General features: G+C 40.4%; 1 protein-coding gene across 7 annotated transcripts in view; it reads left to right on the top strand.

Annotated features, from left to right (window-relative positions):
- The window catches only part of ctnnd1 (catenin (cadherin-associated protein), delta 1), a 30,895-nt gene continuing 7,405 nt past the window's right edge, over positions 1-23,490 (top strand). For 3 of the 7 annotated variants that reach the window (XM_065471140.1, XM_063476893.1, XM_065471139.1), the window contains exons 1-15: positions 1-53; positions 8,954-9,101; positions 12,449-12,523; positions 12,617-12,742; positions 12,966-13,255; positions 13,370-13,460; positions 13,746-13,936; positions 14,014-14,266; positions 14,967-15,038; positions 17,016-17,166; positions 19,141-19,342; positions 21,669-21,786; positions 21,928-22,084; positions 22,895-22,912; positions 23,227-23,292. In XM_065471140.1, the coding sequence (XP_065327212.1) occupies positions 8,961-9,101; positions 12,449-12,523; positions 12,617-12,742; positions 12,966-13,255; positions 13,370-13,460; positions 13,746-13,936; positions 14,014-14,266; positions 14,967-15,038; positions 17,016-17,166; positions 19,141-19,342; positions 21,669-21,786; positions 21,928-22,084; positions 22,895-22,912; positions 23,227-23,292 (1,951 nt within the window). In that variant the 5' untranslated portion in view covers positions 1-53; positions 8,954-8,960. Of the gene's footprint in view, positions 54-134; positions 309-8,953; positions 9,102-12,448; positions 12,524-12,616; positions 12,743-12,965; positions 13,256-13,369; positions 13,461-13,745; positions 13,937-14,013; positions 14,267-14,966; positions 15,039-17,015; positions 17,167-19,140; positions 19,343-21,668; positions 21,787-21,927; positions 22,085-22,894; positions 22,913-23,226; positions 23,293-23,490 lie in introns of those variants that run through there. The other 4 variants (XM_063476891.1, XM_065471138.1, XM_063476897.1 and 1 more) reach the window with 4 other exon arrangements.

Below are 23,490 nucleotides of genomic sequence, written 5' to 3'. Positions count from 1 at the left end.
AGCTGAGACAAGTGAACAACAAGCCAAAGCCAGGCAGACAGGAGACTGTATAGGTGGGTGTTTTCCCCGTCTTCGTGTTGAGTGCTCTCGCTCCGCGGCGCTCAGTTCTTGTGCTCTCTTTTAGGGCGTACCTTCGACAACGTAGAGGTGGTTTTTGTTGTTTCATCCCAACTCTTTCTGATATTTGGATCGTGTCAGCGCAGGAGCGGCGACAGCGGCAGTGGCTAAGCTAAGCTAGGCTAGGCCTGAATCTCCCATCTCAAATACTTATGGACTTTGCAAAACAAACCTAACAGTCTCCAGGATCGGTAATGGTTTGCCTTTTGGTGTTTATTTTATTTTATTTTGTTTTACCTTTTGCTCGATGCAAGTGTTTAGGATTTGTTGAAGGCAGATTTTGTTTTTCTTAGTGAACTTGATTGTTGTAGACACCGCGCTAGCAGGCTAGTGAGGCGCAGTAGAAGCTAATTACGTTAGCACTGGCTTGATGAATAACTCTTGTAGAGTGAGGCTCGGGGAAAGTTTAAGAAAACTCATAACATGAAGGTATGAACTGGGCTGGAGAGGCAAGGGTATAAACGTACTATGCACTCCGTAAACACGGGACTTTGTGGTTTGAATGGTTTGTGGTTTTGGTGAGCTGGAAGGTGTGCAGTGCTGTTACATTACACGTCGAATCTTCTGTTTACGAAAACGGCGAGGTTTTAATGAACAGCTTCGTATTGCCGTTTTTCCCCGAGCTAGCTAGGGGGTTATCCAGGGCAGGTGAGAGAGAACAAGGAAGTGGTGTGGCACCTGGCTGACTGCATCGTAGATTTTAGTGGAGTCAAAGTCCAATCTCGGCTTATCAATTTCCTATTATGTTACGCCTGAAACGCCCATTCTCGGTGGACTCTTGGCGCTTCCAGGTGTTCCAGCGCCTACGGTGTGTGCTTGTGCTTTTAATTTTGTTCATTTTAGTCACTGTTTATTGTTTCTGCAGCTGTCTTTTGATGTGGTTTGCCAGGTAGAGGAGGAGAGAGTCGGGATTTGTGGTGCTGGTTTTTGTGGTGGCGGATCAACGGCAGCCAAGGACAAAAGCAAGAACCTGTTGTGTAGGTCTGGACGGGGTGTGGTAAGGTGGCTGGCTGGCAGGCAGGCGGGAAGGTGTGCTGGTTCCTTCGTTATTCTGCCCCTTGTGTAGAAGCTTACAACATAGACGCCTTCTCAATTTACTGTTTTACGGAGGTAAAACAGTAAATTGCCAGAGGGAGCAGGTGTGTGTGTCCCTGTTTAGAGTGAGCTTTGAGCTTTCAGTTTGCTTCATGTGGCTTCGTTGTGATGTTAAGAAAAACATTAATATCACACAGACCAGCATAAGATGGTGTTTTCAGAGTTGATCTAAAGTAACTGGATTGTTGATTTAGTTTGATACAGTCAGCTGATTGGACATGCCTTACATATTCCTGTTCATACCCTGCAGGCGTATCTGTTTGAGTCTGTTGGGGCAGAGATAGAGGAGATTGTGGACAAGTTTGAACAAGTTGTTTGCTGTGATTTGCCCTCTCTGAAAGATTTAGAAATGAGGGACAGGAAAAAAGAAAAATCTGAAGTTGGGCACTCTTGCTCCTAACCATGTTGTCTGTGGAGGCTGAAGTCTTGCTGCTCAGCCAGTTGTTTTAGCCAGGGCTATCATTTGTGAGCCTCTGTAATGACGGGCTTTCAGAGAAATACCATGGGTGTGTCCCTTTGACTGACACACACACACAAGCTGGGGTTTTCTTATATTTGCTCCTCCTCCATGTCTCCCCACTTATCTCTCTCTTCCTCAGTCTATTTCCAGCAGTCACACCTGCAGTCTGTTTTTATTTAAACTCTGAGCTCTTCAGCTGGGTGTGCATGGGAGATGTGTGATAATGGGTGAAATCAGAGTGTACAGGGTATGAAGCTGTGAAGCAAAACAGCCGTACAGCACCCTCCCTCTGTGCTGATGGTTATTTTCTTGGACAAGTTGAGTTTGGTTTGCACGTTTATGAACCTCACGACAGCAATTTAGAAGTGATTGCACGCTTGTTTGCGGTTCACTTGTGGCAAATCTTTACCAATGGCTGAATATTGGATTTTAGTTTGTGTGACCATTTTTTAGTGAGGCACTTAAGAGGGAATGTTTTGCTGCATGCATAATTTCTGTGTTTTCTGGTAGTGATATTGATTAAAGTTAAAATATGAGGGTGAATCTTGAGCAACCTTTGCAGGTAGGTTCAGGGATGCACTGATTGGAAAATTGTGATCCTAACGGTACAACTCTTTAACAACATTTGGCTGACAGTTTTGTATCTTTGTAATCTTTCACACCCCTGTTTGTGTGAGAGAAACAAAAATTCTCAGTTGTTAACATTTGAACATTTAGCCAGTGTGAAGTGATGTGACACAGCAGATAAATATTGGCCACTTGAGATGGGCAAATGTCATCTTTTCTGGATTCAAAAAGCTCGATATGTCAGGGTATCCAGAGGCTTAATTAAATCTAGCACTATCACAGAGCACACAGCAGAATATGATTATTTGATGACATTTAGTTGACTCACGATAAAATCTAATTTAATTTCATTTATAAATGTTTATTGTTGAATTTAATGACTTCATAGCAGCCAGTTGTCTAAGCTTTGATGACCTAGTGCCAGTTTAGGGAGCAAGTGTTTGAGTATTTAGATACTGTTTCTAAACGGTCAGTGGTAGGGCTGGGCAATTAATTCATTTTTAATTTCCATTCCATTTTGGATTCAACGGATTAATTAAACAAGATAAAATAAGTTCTGTTTTGCCCTTCAGCACATCTCTTTCTCCTCTGTGGTAGGTTTATTTCAGTTCAGTTATTTATTTATGTAGTTTGTTCATTCCAGTTCTAATTAAAGTTCAGGGATAGTCACTTAATTAAAAAAAGGAAAGGGCGTTCTTTTTTTAAGTTTAATAAATCGCTCTAAGGTCTGTGAGTAATTGTGTTAAATGCCAGTATCAATGAAAATTGCTGTACTTAGGATTTTTGCCATAATTGAGCAGCCTCAGTTTGTTCAGAGAGTGGCCTTTTGATTGATTGATTTGGTTTCATTTCTAGTTACCAGCTCTATTTATTAATTTCAGGAAGGTTTAGTCAGCTTTGGTGAGAAGGAAAGACGAGCTAACGCAGATGGAAATGATTCTGTTCTGTGACATAAACTAGAGCTAAAAGAAATTTAAAGTATTTTTTTTTTTACTGTTTTCTTGTCTTTTCTGGAATTAGCATGCAGGCTGCACTCGTTGTATGTTGTTGTTCAGTTAATTACTAATAAATTAACTGACCTCTACTGGCTTTGTATTAAACCAAGCAGGTAGAGGTCACTCATCCATCTGTTTTATATGATATAAAGTTAATGTGTTAGACTCAAAGTGCGTTCTTGGATTTGTTAAAGTTTCTTAACTTTGACTTAATAAATAACAAATATGATAAAAATAAATATTGTATTTGTTGATACCACCTTTTATAGTATAAGTAGATGTAAGTGATATGTAGTTGTTAAAGTAATGCTGCTTTTGAGACTAAGCAGTACAACAAAAATGCATTGCAGTGACTAATGGCATCCTATCAGTATCAGGGTTTTTCCTGGTTCAAAATGAGTCTTTGAAGGGCAGCTACACATGCAACTGCAGTTGGTCTGCATGTAGTTAACACAAAGAGTCTGTTACCCGATTTAACAGACGTCTGTGCTTTTTCCTGTCATTTTTAGCCATTTGGTAAACAAAATATTATTTTATGCGTGATTAAATGAAACCCCACCTGCCAAAAAAATCAGTACTGGGTTTTTGTGTTTTTTCCTTTGGGGCAAGGCCAATAACTCCCAAAAACTGGTGGTATCATATCTGTAGTCCTAGCTCCAGCTTGACGTCCACATATTTGAACTTATTTGCTCATTTTTAGACTCGAGCTGCAGTTAAAAGGCCCTCCGCTCAAATGGGGCTGCATGTTTCCTTCTCACCAAGAATAGTACGCTGGTGTTGTGCAGATTGGGCAGCTGGCCTTGTGGTGGTCCCTGCAAAGTGTGTGTGGGTGTGTGTGAATGTGTGCTCTCCACAGCGTGCCCACGCTGTACACCACATGGTGGGCGGTGTATACGTGTGTGTGTGTGGAGAGGGGGTGGTACATGGTTTTACTTTGATGGGAAAGGTGGTAGTAGTTGGATGTGAGCCAAAGCTACACAAAAAAAGGAAAAACTAAACTAACACACACGGGCCAAATCTCTGAGTGACCATTCAAATGAGGCTGAGTCAGCAGAGCATTTGGCCAAGCCACAACAGCATTTTACCAAAGCTTCACCTCAGCTGTGTGTGCGCGCATAGACAGGAACAGGGTGTATTTCAGCCTGCCACAACCGCCAGTGACTAACTCCCTCAAATAGCCGTGATAGCATATGATAATAAGGCAATTCTCCAGACTAACAAACTGTTAGCAAGTTTTCAGTGAGTAGTGGACACAAACTGTGTGTGTGTGTGCGTGTGTGAGTGTTGTGTGGTAGCTCTGGCTGAGTAGTAAGTGGTTTAGCAGTGTAATTCCAAGTCTATCCCATTAGCAGATACAATTTAGCGTTGCTGCTAATGGCCTTACAGTAGATTACAAAAGCATAATGGCCAGACTTTAAGTGGCAAAAGCCATTAAACTTTAAGAAGGAACTACTTCCTGCCACAAGAATGTTAGTGGTGTGGCTCTCATGGCTGTAGAGGCCGTGTGCATCTGAAAGTCCATTACACTGAGGTGCAATCTTCATCAGTGCTAACAAAAAGTGTTGATGTTTTTGACAAAGCCTCAAAGAACATATCCTAAACCATGGTGTTATCTGGTTTGTGTGATGTTAGTTGATTTCCATTTTCTGTAATGCCGGGTTCAGATAATTGTCAGAGTTTAGGCAAGTACATAGTAATAATGTGACGCCTTTTTGTGTCTGTAAGACATGACAGACTGCTCCCTGAAAAAAACTTCAGGAAGGAGGATGTAGCAACCACAGTGGTGTGTCGTACCATTTTACAGTTCCACCGAGGTACAACAGCAACTTTCCGTTGGTTATGGTTCAGATCAAATTATGATCACATGATGAGGCCTTTAACCATCCATTCATTTATCCATTTTCTTTCACTTTCCTGGTTCAGGAGTGCTGGAGCCTATTGCGGCTGTCATAGGGTGAACAGCAGGACACACCCTGAACAGGTTACCAGGCTGTCACAGGGCTAACACAGCTCTTGTTATTATTGCCTCTAGGGAAAAGTAAGATACGAGGCAAATTCATATTCTAAAAGCTGATGTGTGAAGTGAACCACAGTTCATCTATAAGGTTGAGCTGAGTGGTGCAAAAAGATCCCTACACTAAAACTGTTCAGGCTTAGAGAAACAGAAATGGCTTTCTCACAAGGATGTTGTCACCCTCGAGACCATACAGCATTACCATCAATATTTTCCATGCCCGTTGGCTCGCCTAGTCTCCTGTTACCATTAGTTGTTGAATATTGCTGCTTGGTTAGCACTAGAAATACCAGTTTGTTAAATTAATTGTTTGCTTATTTTATTAATGTACAAAGTTCTAAGACGTTGCACAGCTACTTGTGGGAACACCTGTCTCTCTGTGATGCAAAGTTGTAAAGAAGTAAGGTGGAAAGTAGAACTGAGGACAGAAGCTTAGTTGTGGGTTTCTAGAAATTTTGAAAATGGACACTTGTATTTAGGCTGCATCAGAGTAGACTGAGAAGAAAACAGCTCGACTGGAGCATCGTTGATACATGTTATGTTAACCTGCAAGGAAGGGTTCTGGTGCTAGCACTGTGTGTCACACACAATATCACATTAGTTTACAGTCTTACGCACAGCTTAAAGTATGATAATCAGAATGTTTGGAATGGGTCTTGACTATATACACAATGCATGTATGGCAGATGTTTAATGTCGCTTAGTGTTGACTGTTCTCTTACTTTCAAACAAGTCAACTTGATTTCCTTTGTATTTCTAAGGTTTAAACATCTAAATTTATTTTGAGGAACATTGAACAGTTGGGATAAAAAGCTGTGAAGTAAACTAATGTACCAGGTAAATATACCAGGTACCTCTGGCAGAAACTCTGTGACACTAAAACATCTGTTAGTTTGTGAGCCCCGGACGCCCTGATTGGGTTGTAGAAAAAAAAAACAGTGCCTGTGCTCCATTTCCAAGATTTAAATGTTTGTCTGGGGAAAAACATTGTTGTCGAAGACAGATGAGAGCAGCACAAAAGAAAGAATGAAGGGCTCCCTTTTTAGGACAGCTTCCAACAGCTGAGACAGGATATGACACGCTGAATCTTACTGTGGAATGTATGACAATGGCAGGACGTGTGTGTGTGCATGTGTTTTTTGTGCGGCTCATATGCGTTTGTTCAGAAATGTGTCTATTTACTTTTCCAGGGAACAAAATTAAACCGCATTAAATTTGCCTAAAGCAGCTGCGTATCTGTTTGAGTATTCAAGGATAAAAGCGGTGTCAGCCGAACTCACTTGCCACCTTTATTTAGTCTCTGACCCACATACACTCACACACTCGCCCTCACACAGATGTGAACACACACTTGTGCTGGTGTAAGTGTGCGCTCGGGCTTTTGACTGGAGTCTTTGTTTGCTCCAAGCGTCTTGTATGTTTGGATGGAGAGCAGATTTGATCTACATGACTCAGTGAACTTTGAGGTACAAAACAGTTTTTGCTCTGGTTTGGAGATGAGCCACACTCATGTCATCTCCTTATTAGACAGACACTGCTGAAGCAATCATCTCCTAAATTCCTCATTCCTTCCTCACCAGTGTCCCTGCTGAGGGTCAGCGTCTCTGAAAAAGGACTTTGTCATTGTCTTAATTTGGGCTAGAAGGACCTTTCCTTTTTATCTTGCCTCTGTAATTTAGGCTTAGGTCATCTGTGGTTTTTCATGATGCATTTCCTTCGTAAAGTCCAAGTTTATGTTTAAAAAAACCCCCAACAAGTTTTGTACTTACTTTCCTTTGCAGCTACAGCTTTTTTTCTTTGCTAGCACTTTTCTCTCTCGCTCAGGATTTATTGCTTACATAAGTAAAAGTTTTATATAAATCTGTTGGTTATTTTGAATTGTATGAGCATGTTGCAGGTTTCATCTGTACTTTGTCAGACAATATTATTTATATTCAAGTAACTGGTAAACCCACCATGGTTGCAAAGTTAAAAGCACAGTAGGAGGAGCAGGGAAGTTCTAGTTTAAAAAATGTATTTACATTTAAAGTCTAAAAGCCATTCAAGCTTATGTTTCTCTATCTGAGATTCTTATAGTGTGACTATTAATCAGATTGTGGCAGAAATAGACTTAAACATTGGAATTTTTATGTATTTTTTTTAATGAAGCAGGATAGTGAATCAATAGCTAAACTGAAGAAGCAAACATCTTAAACTGATCGAGAGACTCGAGCAAGAACTAAAGGCAGTTTTTTATTAGGTAATTTGTGTATGGGAAGCATCCCTTTAGGACTTCCTTCAAGGATGTCTTTGGTAAGAGTAGCAAATACCTGCGTTGGAGTGGTTACTTCTGAGTGAGGGTTTTTATGCCTTTCCACTGTAAATGCACATGTAATGAGAGCAGATGCAATGAATGTGGGAAAAAATTAGATAATTTTAAAATCACACTTACTGTTGTAATCTAAAGTGTTTTTCATGTCTCAATATATTGTCATGTCATCTCTCTCTTTCTTTTTTTTATGACTCACACTTTTAGCAAAGATGATGCTTTATTTTAGTTTTAAGTGAGTGGAGAGACGGGTGTGTTACACTTGGGCTTACAGTTTCAGCTTTTTAATAACCTTTTAGAGTATACATGCACTTTGAGGGTTGCTATTTTAAATTGTTTGTTATGAAATGATTGTTTTACTGGTAAAGCTGCATGTGGGGCATTAACTAAAACGATTTGGAGCCCCCCTTGTTTAACACATCAGCAAACTGTGGCAAAGCATAGTTTGCTTTCCTATTAGCAATGTTACACCAGACTCCCTTTAGAGTAATTGTGTAATAGATACAAAGGTGGTCAGTCAGAATTGGTAAAGTGGTAGGGTCTTGTCCCACAATCCATAAAATAATTTAACAGGTAAATTAATGAGGTTAAATACAGAGGAATTGTCTAAGTAATTTGCATGTATTCATCATTGTCATGGCAGTATTGAACAGTGCTTTCACACATGTTGCATTTTTCCCTCGTCAGGGATGCAGGCCTTTCTGTCATCTCCTTGCTGTGGAGGTCACACCCTGAGAGTTTTAAACACCTCAGGCTTTTTAAATTTAGTTTAACTTGCTGGCGTGACTCTTGTCTCGTGATATCTCCTCTCTGCTCTCGCACTCATCTCCCTCTTCCTTTCTCACTTCATCTGCATTTTTGGAGTGAGGAAGTGCTAACAAGCTCCACACGCTGCAGCTGAAAACGCGCTGTAATTCTCTCTCTCATTATGCATCGCGCTTATTATTTTTAACCCAGCATAGGAGTAGGTGGAGGGGGAAAAGGAAAAAAGAAAAAAAAAGGTGATGGGCGCTTTCATCCATGGCTGCTTTGCTGGTTCCGCCTTGAGTTTGAATTGAATAATCTTTTTTTAATGAAATAAGTATGCTTTCTTTTTACTGCTCATCCTTGCAGCATTTCTCACACATGCTCTAACTTAAATCACATTTTCTCGCTCCTGTTCCTTCGTTGATCTCGCCTCGCTTTGCCTCCCTGCGTCAGCTCCAGCTGCTTTTTAGCCTCTAAATATCAACTTCATTAGCACTTCCCAGATACACTGTGCCATCTCTTCTTTTTGTATGTTTTGTACTTGGGTTATTCTGTCTGTTCTTTGTTAAATCCTGGTGTTGGTTGAATCTCATCTTGCTCTCTGGTGTTGACTCTGTCCTGTCCTTTCCTGTCCTGTGCTCTGCTCTCAGCGTGTGAATGGAGCAGTGTGCGAGTACGGCCTCCCTGCTGGCCTCGGTGCGGGAGCAGGAGAGGCAGTTTGAGATGCTGAGCCGAGCTCTGGAGGAGGAGCGGAGGTCGTGTGCTGGCACCTTGCCCCGCCCCCTCCCCAACATGCAGGTAACACCAAACAAACCCCGCCCTACCACCACCATCCGTCACGCATTGTTTTCCATCAAAACACCCCTTGGATTCATCTGTAATCCGAGCGAGTTTCATCCTCACGGTCACCCCCATCCTCTCTGTGTGGACTGGGGTTAAACATACCTCCTCTCTGGGTTTAATCTAACTGGACTCTTGATAACTGCTTGAATTCTGCTTGAGTTTTCGAACTTAAGTTAAGTCAAGCGAAGATGCTTTTCAGTAAAGTCTTCCGAGGAGGTATTTTACACCTGCTGTTTCTCCTCGCAGCTTTTGATCACACTTTTCGTCCTATCAGCCATCTGTCCTGTTCTCTATTTCCTCAGTAAACCACCCATTCTTCATTCAGCATAAGTCTAATCATCCTCATCATCATATCCTTCCATCAACCTTACAAACCCAATGTGTTTGCATGCAGAACTGTCTTGTTTGATATTTTGTCTTTGTTTTTTTCCTGATTTATTTTGGGTTGAATTACAATTAAAGTCTGAGAAGACAAACAAAAAACATTTTTATAAATCCACTATTTTTAACAACTTAAGTAATCATTTTAAATATTGTTCATCCCAATATTGGCCAAAGTAACTATGCCAGTGAGACTAATGCGTTATTACATTTATCAGACATCTCAGGGGGAAAATAAAATAAAAAAAAATAAATACAAATTATAAGTTGTTGCAATGTTTTACAAAATAACTGCAACTTGTTTCCAGAGTTGCCAGAGGCTTCTTCCTGTTAAAAGGGAGTTTTTCCTTCAAACTGTTGCCAAAGCACTTGCTCATAGGGGGCCAAGTGATTGTAGGGGTTTTCTCTGTATTACTCTAGGGCCTTTACCTTACAATATAAAGGCATCTATCTGTTGTTCTGATTTATATAAAAAGAAAATTATCCATCCATCCATCTTCTGCTTATCCGGGGCTGGGTCATGGGGGCAGCAGCCTAAGCAGCAAAGCCCAGACCAGATTTTTTCTATCAGAATCCTATATATATATATATATATATATATATATATATATATATATATATATATATATATATATATATATATATATATATATATATATATATATATATATATCTCTTTCTAATAGAAAGATATATAAATATAAAAATTGGATAGTGCGCTTATTTAGCCTTTAGAGAGCAGTGGAAATTTCCAGAGTAGCCTGTGGATATCAGTTATCAGTTAATGTTTGCAAATGCAAGCTAAACTGACAACAGCCTTTGGTTTCAAGATTGTGTTTTAGCTAGTCCATTAAATCCATATTTTAGCCTTTACATGGACTGCTTCCTGCATCCTGGTAATTTTCCTTTGGTGGAACCCAAAACTTCTTTGGAGGGACAGCAGAGTATTTTAATATGCAGAAAAAAATGCTCTAAGTCAGGGCTGTCCAACTCCAGGCCTGAAGGGCCGGTGTCCTGCAGGTTTTAGAGGTGTCCTTGATCCAACACAGCTGATTTAAATGGATAAATTACCTCCTCAACATGTCTTGAAGTTATCCAGAGGCCTGGTAATGAACTAATCATTTGATTCAGGTGTGCTGACCAGGGTGACGTCTAAAACCTGCAGGACACCGGCCCTTGAGTCCTGGAGTTGGACAGCCCTGACTTAGAGCATTTTTTTCTGCATATTAAAATACTCTGCTGTCCCTCCAAAGAAGTTTTGGGTTCCACCAAAGGAAAATTACCAGGATGAGATTTTTTTTCTTTAAACTATCTGAGGTCTACTTTACTCAGACTAAAAATAAATGGTCGAAAATAACACGAAAATTATTTCTTTTGCCACTTCAGGTAACGTTGACCTCTTTTCCCTTAAAGGTAGGCGAGCTAATCATGCTTACACAGAAGCTTATTGTGATCCAGGAAAACCCCTGTTTACCTGCATACACCCAGACTCTGCTCAAAAATACAGAGAGCAGAACGCTTCCTGTACCAAAAAATATGTCTTACTTACAAATTCTGTGTATTAGTATGCAGATGTTTTTTCTGTTTAAAATAATATTTCATTTTGTTATGCCAGAAACAAGACTTCACCTTTGCAGTAACAACCAGCAGATTTCATATGAGACCAATGCCCTGCCTGGGCTGCAGTCAGACTTTGAGTCAGAAATTCTCTGTAAAACTCTTGATTTCCGAGAATGATGCACTCACGCACCTTGTTTATCTTTAGAGTCAGTTACCTGTTTCAGAGTGACTTCATGCTCTGAGTTTACCTCACAGACGCCTACGCTCACTCATTCTTTCGCTTTCTGATTGTACAGCCATTAGCATGCCTGAAAGAGCAGGTGTGTCCTTGCGCACACTTTTTGGCCCTGAGGAGGCCTTTGCAACATACCAATTAAACTTGGTCTCTTCCTTATTTTCCTTCTGTCTTTTGTCACTGTAGCATGTTGGCATGCCTTCAGTGGGACGCTTCTCAGTCCCAGGCTAATAAAGAGCAGTGTGTGTCACAGTGACAGCAGAAGAGAAGTGTAGTCTGCTCTAGTTCTTATCGCTGCTCTGTGTTTATATAGCCCAGAGGCTTTCAACATGCCTCTGCCACTTTCTCAAGGCAGCGCACTACAACCTCAGTCTTTACTGACAAGTTCCCACACGCTCGCCTCTGCTCGGTACTTTCTGATCTTCTCTCTGCCTGAGCCTTCATCACAAGGCTGTTTTGCTTATCTACGTGTTGCCTGTAAGAGCTTGGCTGCAGTTTTATTGCACCTCTAACCAGCACATTTTTCAGCATGGTGTTTACATCTTTTCTCGTGTAAATTTGAGACTACGGCTTTTCTATCAGTATGACTCATATTTCTAAATCAGTGTTGAGCAATTACCCTCCTGGTTGTGTCCTTGTAGTGAAGATTGACCTGCTGTAGTAACAGAGATAGAGCTCCATCTGTGGCTGGAATGGGAAGTACACCACACCCATTGCCACTCCTGGACTGATTTCTACAAGTCTAGTTTTCTTCACCTATTCTCTCTGCCATCACATTCATTCATAACATATATATATATTTATTTATTTTTACACACTTTTTTTTTGTGAAAATGGGTATTAGAGTTAAGCCTTCTATGACTTTATTTGATCTCGATTAATGGTATAAGTTAAAATGAAAGTTGGCAATGGTTGCGACTCTTTCACTTTTGTTTTTTGATGTTTATTCTTTTTTAAAACTTGGAAGCATGTATATGTATTGCATATTGCTCAATATATGTGGAAAACCTGCTCTGTCAGTAGTGTTGTCCATATTTGTTCATGGCTACATACATTCCTCTTTCATTTAGTTTGTGTGTTGGGCCATGTCATGTGTACTTTTTTTCTTCTTCCTCTATTTCTACAGAACGGCCGCATTCCTTGTGATGCAGACATAGAAAGGCTGACATTGAACGAGGGTTACATCAACGGGACACATCACGTAAGCACCTTTCAGATAGAGTGTTGATCCAGGGTTACTGAGTGTGTAACCTACATTTGAATCTTACTCTGAAATGTATCCAAATGTGTGCAGTTCAGGATGGAGCCTGGTCAGGTGGTGCAGGAGACATTCACGGTGGAGGAACAACCCCAGGAGATGCCACCTATTGTGTCTGTGGAGACCAGTGAAGATGGGACAACGAAGCGTACAGAAACCACAGTAAGAGCTAGATGCTAATAGTAGTCACTTGTTGCGAAGGAGTTTCCAGCTGTAACACAAGGGGAAGAGTGGCATTCTGGCCAAACTGGTTCATTCTTGTTTTTGTTCTGGTTTATTGCAAGGTTTGCTTTGGATGCTATCTCTGTAAAGCAGAAAAGTTCATACTTGTAATCATTCAGCGTTGATATCTCATCTCTTTACTGACTTGTCATCCCCTTTTAAGGTAAAGAAAGTAGTAAAGACTACCACCACCCGCACAGTCATCCCTTCTGTGTCAGACACACTGTCAATGGATGGTGGAGGCTCTGTGACAGGTGGATACACTACACCCGCGGACCGAATCTACAGGCAGGGCCCTGGAGTTGCTGTGCCAATGGACTACCCCACTCAAACTGTGCCCCGAAACTACCACTACGGACCTCCAGTGGGACCTTATGACGACTACCGCGGTGGACCTCCATCTGAGGTCTATACAAGCCTCAACAGGGGAGCTCACATGGATGATCGCTACAGGTAACATGTTCAATGAAATTCCTGTTTATCTAGGCTTCAAGGCATTCAGTTTTTAAACTTTTCCATGATAATGTTTTGTCTCATTGTCAACCTCCTCCTCCTCCTCCTTTCCAGACCGGTTCATCCAGATGGGTATAGGACTCTAGATCCCAACTACAGAGCCCCCAGTAGGAACCAGTTGGACCCCTATGCTGCTCAGCCACAGGTGTGTTAAGCAATCATTGCCCAATTTGCTCTGGCACTTTTCTCTTGGCAGAATTTTACTTTGCGGGAATTTTACACACGACACATTTTTCTGGCGAGACAGCGAGAACATAAGAAGAAGGAATTCAAAACTGTCTCCAACAATCCCTTCCCACCAATTAATTGTACTGTTATCATAATGTGTATGTCTGAGTTTCCAAGCTCAGACACAAGCCACTGAAAATCTATTTTAGAGTGCAGCCATAGTTTCAGTTGTTTTTGGATCACAGTCTTTGTCTCTGTGTAGGTTGGGCCTATGGGAAGTGGTATGGAGCTTTCCTCCATTCCAAGGTTTGTTCCAGAGCCATACGGTCTGGAGGATGACCAACGCAGCATGGGCTTTGATGAGCCCGACTATGGCATGGGACCTCCAATGCATTACAGCACTGTGCCCCGCAACCCCCATGCTTACCCTCGTGCTCCGCCTCGCAGGACCGGGTAAGTTGTGTGATCTTTGATTTTCCATAATATATTTTAGTGTCAGCCTTTACAGATCTCTTCCTTTTTCCTCTCAGGAGCTATGAGGGCCTCTTGGATGGCGACATGAGCGGTGCAGGAGATTACTACTGGGGTGGTGGTGTGCCGCTGGCTCAGGGTGAAAGAGGGAGCATGGCTTCATTGGACAGCACTCTAAGGAAAGGCCCTGGCCCCGGTGGCTGGCGTCAGCCAGAGTTGCCTGAGGTCATCGCCATGCTCAACTACAGGCTGGATCCCGTCAGGAGCAACGCAGCTGCTTATCTGCAGCATCTCACCTATAAGAATGATAAGGTCATTTTTTTTCACCGCAATAAAGTTTGTAAGGTTTTATATGTTTATATATTATTTTTTTCACTAGATTTAATGTTTCATTTTTCTCATTATAATGTCAGCTGGATTTGTACAGGGCTGATTTTTAAGTAGTGGACTTTAAGTCATGTTGAAAGCACATCTTGTAAGCACATGACGTCGTTTCAGTTGGTTTTCATCTTTTTATAAAAGTGTAGTTTTTATTTCTATTTCTAACTAAAATGTTTTTTCCCTCACTTAATTTTAATTCGTGGTAGTTTGCACAGTGCAGGAATGACTGAGACGTGATTTAAAACAAATAGAACAGACCAGAGCTAAACTTTGAGCATGTCACTAAGCTTTACAAATATAAGCAACGGCAAAATCAGAGATAATAACTTGTAAAATGGCATGAGCTGACAGAGCCATTTTTGATTGTTCCAAGGGCTTAAGAAGTATTTTGTGTGCATGCTTTTCCCCCTCAATGTTGATGGGAAATTCCCTCACAGATTAAAATGCTTGAGGTTTTTATTGTCTTTTCAACGATTTTTCAGTGTCTCTCACTTGTTACCCTGTATCCTTGTTTTGGGCCCTTGCTTGTCTATTCATTCTTGATTTAATAATTGTTTTGCATGGTTTCTATTTAAATAATATAACAAATCCCCATTCACACTATGGCTGTGTCCCTCCTTTTGATTTGCAGGTGAAGTCCGATGTGCGTCGTCTGAAAGGCATTCCAGCACTGGTTTCTATGCTCGACAACCCACACAGAGAGGTCAGTTTGCTGTTTTTCTCCAAGGCTTTCTGTTCGCTCTTTGCTGTTCTGGAAGGTTGTTATGATTGGGCTAAAAGTGAAGCTTAAGGGATGAAGTGTATTTTAAACTGTGAGGACAAGGTGAACTGTAGACTTACCTGTAATACCAAATGAATGTGAACTATAAACAAGCTGCATGTATTGGACTTCAAATCCTGGAGGGCGACATTTGTTCTAAATCCGGTTTTGGCCGAAACATTCAGTGGTTTTTCTCCAGTTCCCTTTCATTTCGGTCTAGTTGTGGCAAAATTTTGCTGATGTTTGTAAGGGCACTACCAAGGAAACCACATCATGCATTCCAGTCCCGAGGCAAAGAAGCATCTTAATTTCACATTTCATGCTCCGTGGCCAGTGACAGGTTTGAAGTCTGGTGTGTGTGTGTGCGCGCGCGATAACTTGCTGACTGAGGAAATGGGTCACACTGCAACTGCATCTTCTAAACATTTGAAAGTGGTTTTTAAAGAGTCCATCAAATAAGTTTGTGTGTATGGAAAAACGAGTCCACATTAAGTATAATATAATGAAAAAATGGTCCAGGAATGCAGACTATTATAACTTTCAAAGCAACAGCGGAGAAAAAATTGTAGGATGTTTGTTAACTTAGTGGAAATAAAGTGGAAGTATTGCATTTTTCCTTTTTATTTTTTTCTGTCATACACACAAGAGTTCACCACCATTGATTATAAATCAGATACAAACGTTCTAATGTTGCAAACCATTGTGCAATTCTTCTTTTTCTGTAGGTTTTCACATTATTAGCCATACATTTATTATTATATAATACATACAAGTTTTAATACAGACAAAATGCACAAAACAAAGTGATAGGTGAGGTATTATGGCAGTAATAAATACTATTATTGAGGTATTGTATATTTGTGGGCCATAATTACCATGTTGTAAATATCTGATATTCTAACCAAATATGTACTGTGATAAAGGTGGATGCTCAAATTAAAGATGCCTAGTTTCAAATTTAGGCCACTTCTCTTGGATAAGTTGAGTAGCTAGCTTGTGGTCATCCCCAATGATGATTCTTTCTTGTTGTCAGAAAGAATTGTAGCCACATTAAAGTGAAATTAAGAGGCTGTTTGCATTTCAACCACAATAGAAACACATTTAGAAATAGAAATATAACGCAGTTACAAATAGAATGTCTTTATGCAGATAAACTGTTAGCTTAGTTTGCTACCATCTATTACTTTAGCAGCTTTAGACATACCTTATATTTTTTACTTAAGGCTAAATACATCAGCCACACCTTCTGTTGTTGTAATACCGGTGTTCTGAGAAACTGTCCTACTTTAGCAAATTGTCCTACCCATATGATAATGTGACGGTGACTTCTGACTAACCATAACCATAACAAATATTCACAATAGCTTTAAAAATGAAGTAAATTTGGGTTTTGTGTTGTCCGTATGCGCAGAAACAATGGGTAGTTGTTTCCTACCTGATCCTACCCTGCTTTGTGAGGTAGGATGGATTCCCAGAACACCGGCAGCGTGTATAGGGTTTTTTTTGTTTGTTTGTTTTTCCCTAACTCTGAAAAATATTAATATATAAGGATCCAGTAAAACTGAGCAACTGGATGAAAAAAAAAGTTTCCTTATATATAATTAATTAAACTGTGCATCATGAAAAGCTACGCTAGTGGAGACCAAGAACAAAACTATGAGTCTTGAAATGAGCATAATAGTTCCCCTTTAACATTTCTTTAATGTGTAAATGTGTACAAAATGCAGCCCGCTAATTTACCACTAATTGTAGTAATTACTCGTATGAGGAGCTCTGCCAAGACCTATTTAATGCGTGTAGTACAGTTTCGAGGTCATGACTGTTTCTTGCTAGCACTCTCCATGCATTTGAAATCAATGCCTTCAAGTACCACTCCGTCGTGGCTGATGGCCCATTAAGCTGTGCTCGTGTATGTTACAGGTTCACTACGCAGCCTGTGGCGCACTAAAGAACATCTCATATGGCAAAGATCAAGACAATAAGATAGCCATCAAGAACTGCGATGGCGTCCCGGCTCTGGTCAGGCTGCTGAGGAAGACTCATGACCAGGATCTGACGGACGTTATCACAGGTACACGGTGCATAGAGATCCTGGACTCTGTTTTCAGTCTTGTTCAGTGTGGTTGTTTACTTTTGTTAAGGTGGCTATTATTAATTTAATTAATGTGTGCCAATTTAGATTTTCATACTAGAAAAAGCTGACAATTACCACCAGTTGGACAGCTATTGGACATGAATTTGAAGTCATTTAGCCAACTGGCAGCAATCCCGCCAAGAACCATGCAGCTCCCTGCAAAATCTCCAAAATCCTACACCAAAATAAACTTTAATATAAAATGTACACAAAGGAAAGAGAAATTTTGTCAAGTCAGGATTTAAAACAGATTGTCTATTTAAAAAAGGGTCAAAGTTTGTACTAATACATAAAATAGAACTGTCATACAACCTTATTTAAACTGTGCATTTTAAATGGGCAATAGGCTATATTGTTGCTTTTCATTGTGCAATCAACATTTATTTCATAATGTTATGGCTGTAGAATTGATGACACTGTCAAGGTTTAACGTGACAGTAACATTAGCTTCGCTTTCACAAAGCAGCTCTGTCTGCCTCTGGGACCAAATCTCCACATTGCACAACCAAAATAGTAAGTTGGTAGGGCTTTTGTTTTCCATGGAAACTTCTGGTAGCTAAATATGGAAAAACTACCAGGGGAAAAAAGTCTTCTGTTGCAGGAGGCAGAAAAAGGGAGGAAGTGATGCAACCAAAAGTAAAGCAAATGAACCTTGGACAGGCAACGTCTTGAACCCTAAGAGGGATCAAAAGCCACATCAAATTGGCATTGTGCCAAAAAGAAATAATGTAACTCCTGCTTACTTATTAGCCAGCCCGGCGTTTTTTAAATATTTTTTGGAAGGACTCTGTTTATTCATTTGCTATAGGATTCCTGAGTTTGCAGAAACCTTCAGTACGTTTAAGTTTAAAACACAAGAAGACTTGATGATGATCAAAATATAGTCCACAGGGTATATCCTGCATATAAAAAATGTTGGCACTCATCGACGACATTGGCCCTCCCCCAAAGAAAATTTTACGAAGGCTGTGATAAATCTTTAACCAGTGTTTTAATGTTTAATTTACTCAGGCTTAAACTCAACTTTTTATGATGTAAAAGAAAAACACTTACATTTCTTTTGAGTAAGCCAACGTAGTCACCCCACAAAGGCCTGTTTGAGCCAAGAAAAACCCTGAATTTAAACTTGTGTGGAAATAAAGTGGGTGCATTGAATTTTTCTTATTTTCTGTCACTCACCGAGGTGTTACAGTACTCCAATATTGATGACAACTGTCATACTAATGTGCTAAAATCAGTCACTGGGTGATTCCAATCATTTCTGTTGAGTCAGGCAGCACAGACTCTCTTCCTTGTTCCTTTGGGACCAGTCACACTTGCATGTGTAGCCACCACACAAAGGAGTCCATTATAGTAATAATATATGTGTGCTTTATTAGAAAACAATATTTGCAAAGTTTCTCAGTGATATCAGTTGCAGAAAAAAAAGTGCAAAATTCTAACTGAATCTTCTCGTCTGCTTTGGCAGCAGAAACAAACTTGTACCGGTTGCATGTTTCTTTTGTTTGGATCCTTTTTTTTTTTTTTTTTTTTTTTGTCCTCTGCAAGACCACAAATTTCATCAAGAGTGTTTGCACAGGATGCTTTATTTTGAAAATTAAGCATATTCTCTATGTGGTACCTTCCCTCCTTATCTGCTCTGTTGCAGCGTCTGTTTAAAATTAAAAAACAAAACAGAAAACAGTTATAATATAATATAATGGACTTGAAAGTGGACAGCTGCTTCTGAGGCACTGAAAGTAGCATTGTGGTGGTGTTGTGGTGGCTTTCAGCTCTAGTGTAGTACACGGGTTGTCTTTTAGATTTTACAAAGCTTTTTACCACATTCACTGTTCATAGATGAGACAAATACAAATGCTCTAACCTGCATGTTGTGTTGTAAATTTCAGTTTTATATTTTATTGTGTTAAGGAACGCTGTGGAACTTGTCATCTCATGATTCTGTGAAAATGGAGATTGTGGACCATGCGTTGCACGCCCTCTCCGACGAGGTGATGGTTCCCCATTCAGGCTGGGAGCGAGGGAGCAACGGAGCAGGTGGTGGGGAGGAAAATTGCAAGCCCAGACATCTTGAATGGGAGACTGCCCTCACCAACACAGCAGGCTGCCTGAGGTATGGAGCAAAGGAAGGATGGAAGCAACATTAGAGAAGCAAGATATAGTGGAGATGGAAGAAGAGAGGTTTATGTAGCTGGGAAAAGAAAGTGGAAAGTTGCCAGGTCAACAGATTGACAGAGCAGTGGGATGTGTGAGGGAGGATGGAAGCAATGATGAGCTAACAGAGCAGAAGAGCAGGAAATGCATCATGGAGTAGGCATAGTGAAGATGGAGAATGATGGTGGAGTCATAATAAAAAAAATACTGAAGACAAATGTCTTCAGTCAGATTAAACTCAAAACTTTTTTCTTTTTAAAAAAAATCAGAGCTCTATTTACTTGGTCTTTATAAGATGCTATGTGTAAATACATACATGTGTAGTAGAAGTATGTTTTAATTAAAACAATCTTTTCTGTAGAAGGAACAAAAACTCCAAGCAGATTCAAAAATTCAGACTTAAAAAAGTGAGTATATTGGAGTGATGCATCAAAGATATTTTTCATGTTAAAGACTCTTATTCTAATTACTAGTACATATAAACACTTCTGGGTTAAATGTCAGTTATATATCAATATCAAAGAAAAGAAAAATTGCCCAGTAACTGAGCTATCAGGAGGGGAATTTCAGAGTTTACAGGGAGGAGGCAAGCAGAGGACAGTGGGGCATTGACTTTTCTAGTATAAACAGTATGTTCAGGCCTGTCTCTCTGTTATCTTGGATTTCCCTCAGCCATAAGTCTAATTATAAAAGGGTTACTCGCAGGTGTGGAAACGCATCTTATCTTGAGGATTTAAAAAGTTCAGTATTTACAGAAATGGTCTGGACAGCATCGTCAAATTTCAACCTGACATTACGCAGGAGATGCCAGAGCTAAACAATCTCTTAAAAATTGGGCGGTTGTACTAGCATGTTTGTGACATAGTTAGTGCTGGGTCACTACGCCCTTTGACCCAGACAATTGTAGCACAAGTTGTAATTGGCCTTCCTGCAGCCAAACTCTGCAATTTCTCAGCTCACGTTGTTCAGACCAGTTGAAGAGTAGAGCTCACACGGAGTGGGAATGCCAAGCTCCTACAAGCTTTTGTCTATTTCTAATTCCACTTAATAATATTCAAACAAACAAGAACGCTCTCTTCATTGTTGCCAAATAGACAGGGAGTGTTACAGTTGCAGAGATTTTGTGTCAGTGAAGCTTCAGTTGCACTGCTGGGTTTAATGGTTAATTTAAGGTCATTATGAGTGCAGTTTGTTTTGCTTTAATGGATATGTATATACGCAGCAATATGAGTGCCTTAATTATAGTATAAATTATAGCCAGTTTTGGGCATGTGGTAGCCACTATCTACATATGGGTCATTGAAACGATGAGTGTCATTCCTGTTTAATGCTTTTTTTTTTTTTTTTTTCTTTTTTTTCAATTCAAGACTTGTAGGAGATCTTTGACAGAGAACTTGTTTTCTGCAGAGTATTTAATGACTATATTTACTCAGGAAATTCTTCTTTAAGTTTTAATACTTAGTGGATTTTCCTGAAAATATTCATCTCTGTGACTGTAAACCTAACCTTTAGTTTCACTTTATGATTTCGTGCCACTTCACTGTCGAACTGTAAACGACAGATGGAAGGCAGAGTTAAACTTTTATGGCTTCAGAAGTCATGCAGGCATATCGTGAACAGTGGCACACATGTTTAATGTCTGCCTTGTGTGTCTTCTTTTATAGCTAAGGTTAGTGAAGAGGATTAGGGTCAAGCACTATTTTATTTGAATATGTAAATAGATATCGTCTTGCTTTTTTCCGTTTGTTTGAAATAAGTTTAGCAAATTTCAAGCATCGTTTTTTTGGAAACCGGGACACTCTTTTCCTTTTCCCTGCCGCAGTCCTGATTTGATTCAGTCAGCATTTTTTATTTTAAATCTCTGCCTACCGCAGCATGTAAATAAACTTCTCAAACTATGTAGTGAAGTCAGATGAGTGCCCTGTGCAGTGAAAGAGAATGTGTCCTGGTATTATGTGAAAGGGTGTGTCTGCCGACGGGAAACATAAAAGACGAGAGGCCACGACACTCAGTTTTCCAGCTCTCTTGAATCTTTTAAGTGCGGCTGAGTCAGAGAGCAGTTGAGAAAATTGGCCCAGAGATGTAACTCGATCTTGTCAAACTGTACTCTCTTTGTAAACTAGTACATTTAACAGGCGTTTCATTCAAACTTAATGGGGGTGTGCTCGGGCATTATGTGCTGGAATCCTTTTGTAGTCACTATAGCAGACTCCTTCCGCTCCCCTTTAACCTCTTCTAATCTGCGTTCTTGTTTCTCCTCTTCTTAACTTTCCTCTCGACTAAAGAAATGTGAGTTCAGAGCGAAGTGAGGCGAGGAGGAAGCTCAGGGAGTGCACGGGATTGGTCGACTCGCTCATGTACATTGTCAAGTCCCAAATTGACTGTAAAGATGTGGACAATAAGGTATGTGGAATCCTGATTGATTAAATCCTTTGACACATTTGTTTGATCCTTGTTGCTTTTGTGTGTTCAGTAACATTTACCTGTGAATTTACAATGAGAAAGGCGGCTTGGTGATTCTTAACTTTCTCTCCATCTCTGCAGTTGACAGAGAACTGTGTGTGTCTGCTGAGGAACCTGTCCTACCAAGTGCACCGTGAAATCCCCAACCCTGAGCGCTACCTGGAGGCCACACCAAACCACCAAGGCCCCGCCTACTCCAGCAATAAGGGCAGTTGCTTCGGTTCCCGCAAGAGCAAAGGTGTGTGCCTTAGACAGACAGAGATAGCGTAGTTTTCATTCAGTATCGAGAGCATTTGGTGAGGTCACATCATCTCACTGAGCTGATACTTGCACATACACACAATCTTAGACAAACACACTTACACAAACAAAGCCAGTCATCAGCACAGGAATGTTAGCCCCTCCCCCCCTTAGAGAAATCTTATCCTCTCTTCAGCTGCTCTGTTTGTGTTTCACCGAGAGTATTGATTTGTTTTTGTCAGACTGTAGCCCCCACTACAATTTGGTGGTTTTGTATTACAAAATCAATTGCAACAACCACGTGTTAATGTTGGTATAAATATGTCAAATGTTTAGTTTTTTAGTTTAATTTTTTTCCCTTTATTTCTGATTTGACTCTTTACTTTTAGAAGATAGTGACTGATGATATAAGAGTGAGTGGTGAGGTGGTAGGGCACAAATTAACTCAGGCTGCTGCAGGTGAGGTATAGGGCAGCCGCCAGGTAGTTATTTTGTGTTTGCAGCTACTCTACACTTTGATTGCTACTTGTACATTATTAATACATTTGATGTACAATTTTATGTGAATATGAAATTACTTGTTTGGTTTGGGCGTTTCCCTGCATTTGCTTTATCTGGCCTTCATACATGGCATGTCACATGCTGATTCTGTGTGGTGGCAGTGCTGCTTTTGGGGTGTAAACAGGTGTTTACTGAGTGGCTCAATTACGGCTGCTTTCCTTTTTACTTAAATGCTCTCTCTTCCTCCTGTTCTGCTGCTCTTCTCTTTCCCCTCCCTGCCCTACATCCTCCTTCGGCCTGGCTGCAGATGAGTGGTTTTCCAAAGGTAAGCTTTCTTTACCTGGCTATGCACTTCTGCTTTGTACTTTTGTCTTGGAGTGGGAGCAGTAGAATCATGGCTTAGATAACAGAAATGTTTTACTAGCACTAACATGCCCTTTTTCTTAACAGCGGAACACTTGTAGAACGTGCACTATAGTTTTTAAATCTTCGTGTTTGCCCTGCAGAGCATGTGTCTAACCAAATCAGAACACATGTACTAACAGTGCATGTGTCAGTCTGAAACAGCCATCACACTCGGGGTCAACAGCAGATTGTTTTGGCATTTTTGTTGATGTTAATGTTTAATGTTGCTTCCAGGAAGGAAAGATGAGGATACAGCTGATGATACAATAGACATTCCAAAAAGGACCTCACCCGCTCAAGGTAAGCAAAGGCTCTATGAACGCCTTTTACTGAATTAAGCCTTTATAGACATGGGGTTCAAAACACTGAACGTGTTGTGGTGACAGTGGTCTCTCATTCAGATAATCCACCTTTAGATGACTGTTTGCCACAGCTCCATTCACAGGCAGACACGTAGAGAGGATGTCATAGTACACCTGAGTTATCTCTTATTTGTTA

The sequence above is a fragment of the Pelmatolapia mariae genome, linkage group LG6 (genome assembly GCF_036321145.2).
Source record: "Pelmatolapia mariae isolate MD_Pm_ZW linkage group LG6, Pm_UMD_F_2, whole genome shotgun sequence".
Taxonomy (NCBI): Eukaryota; Metazoa; Chordata; class Actinopteri; order Cichliformes; family Cichlidae; genus Pelmatolapia; species Pelmatolapia mariae.
This window is presented reverse-complemented; position numbering and strand designations above follow the sequence as displayed.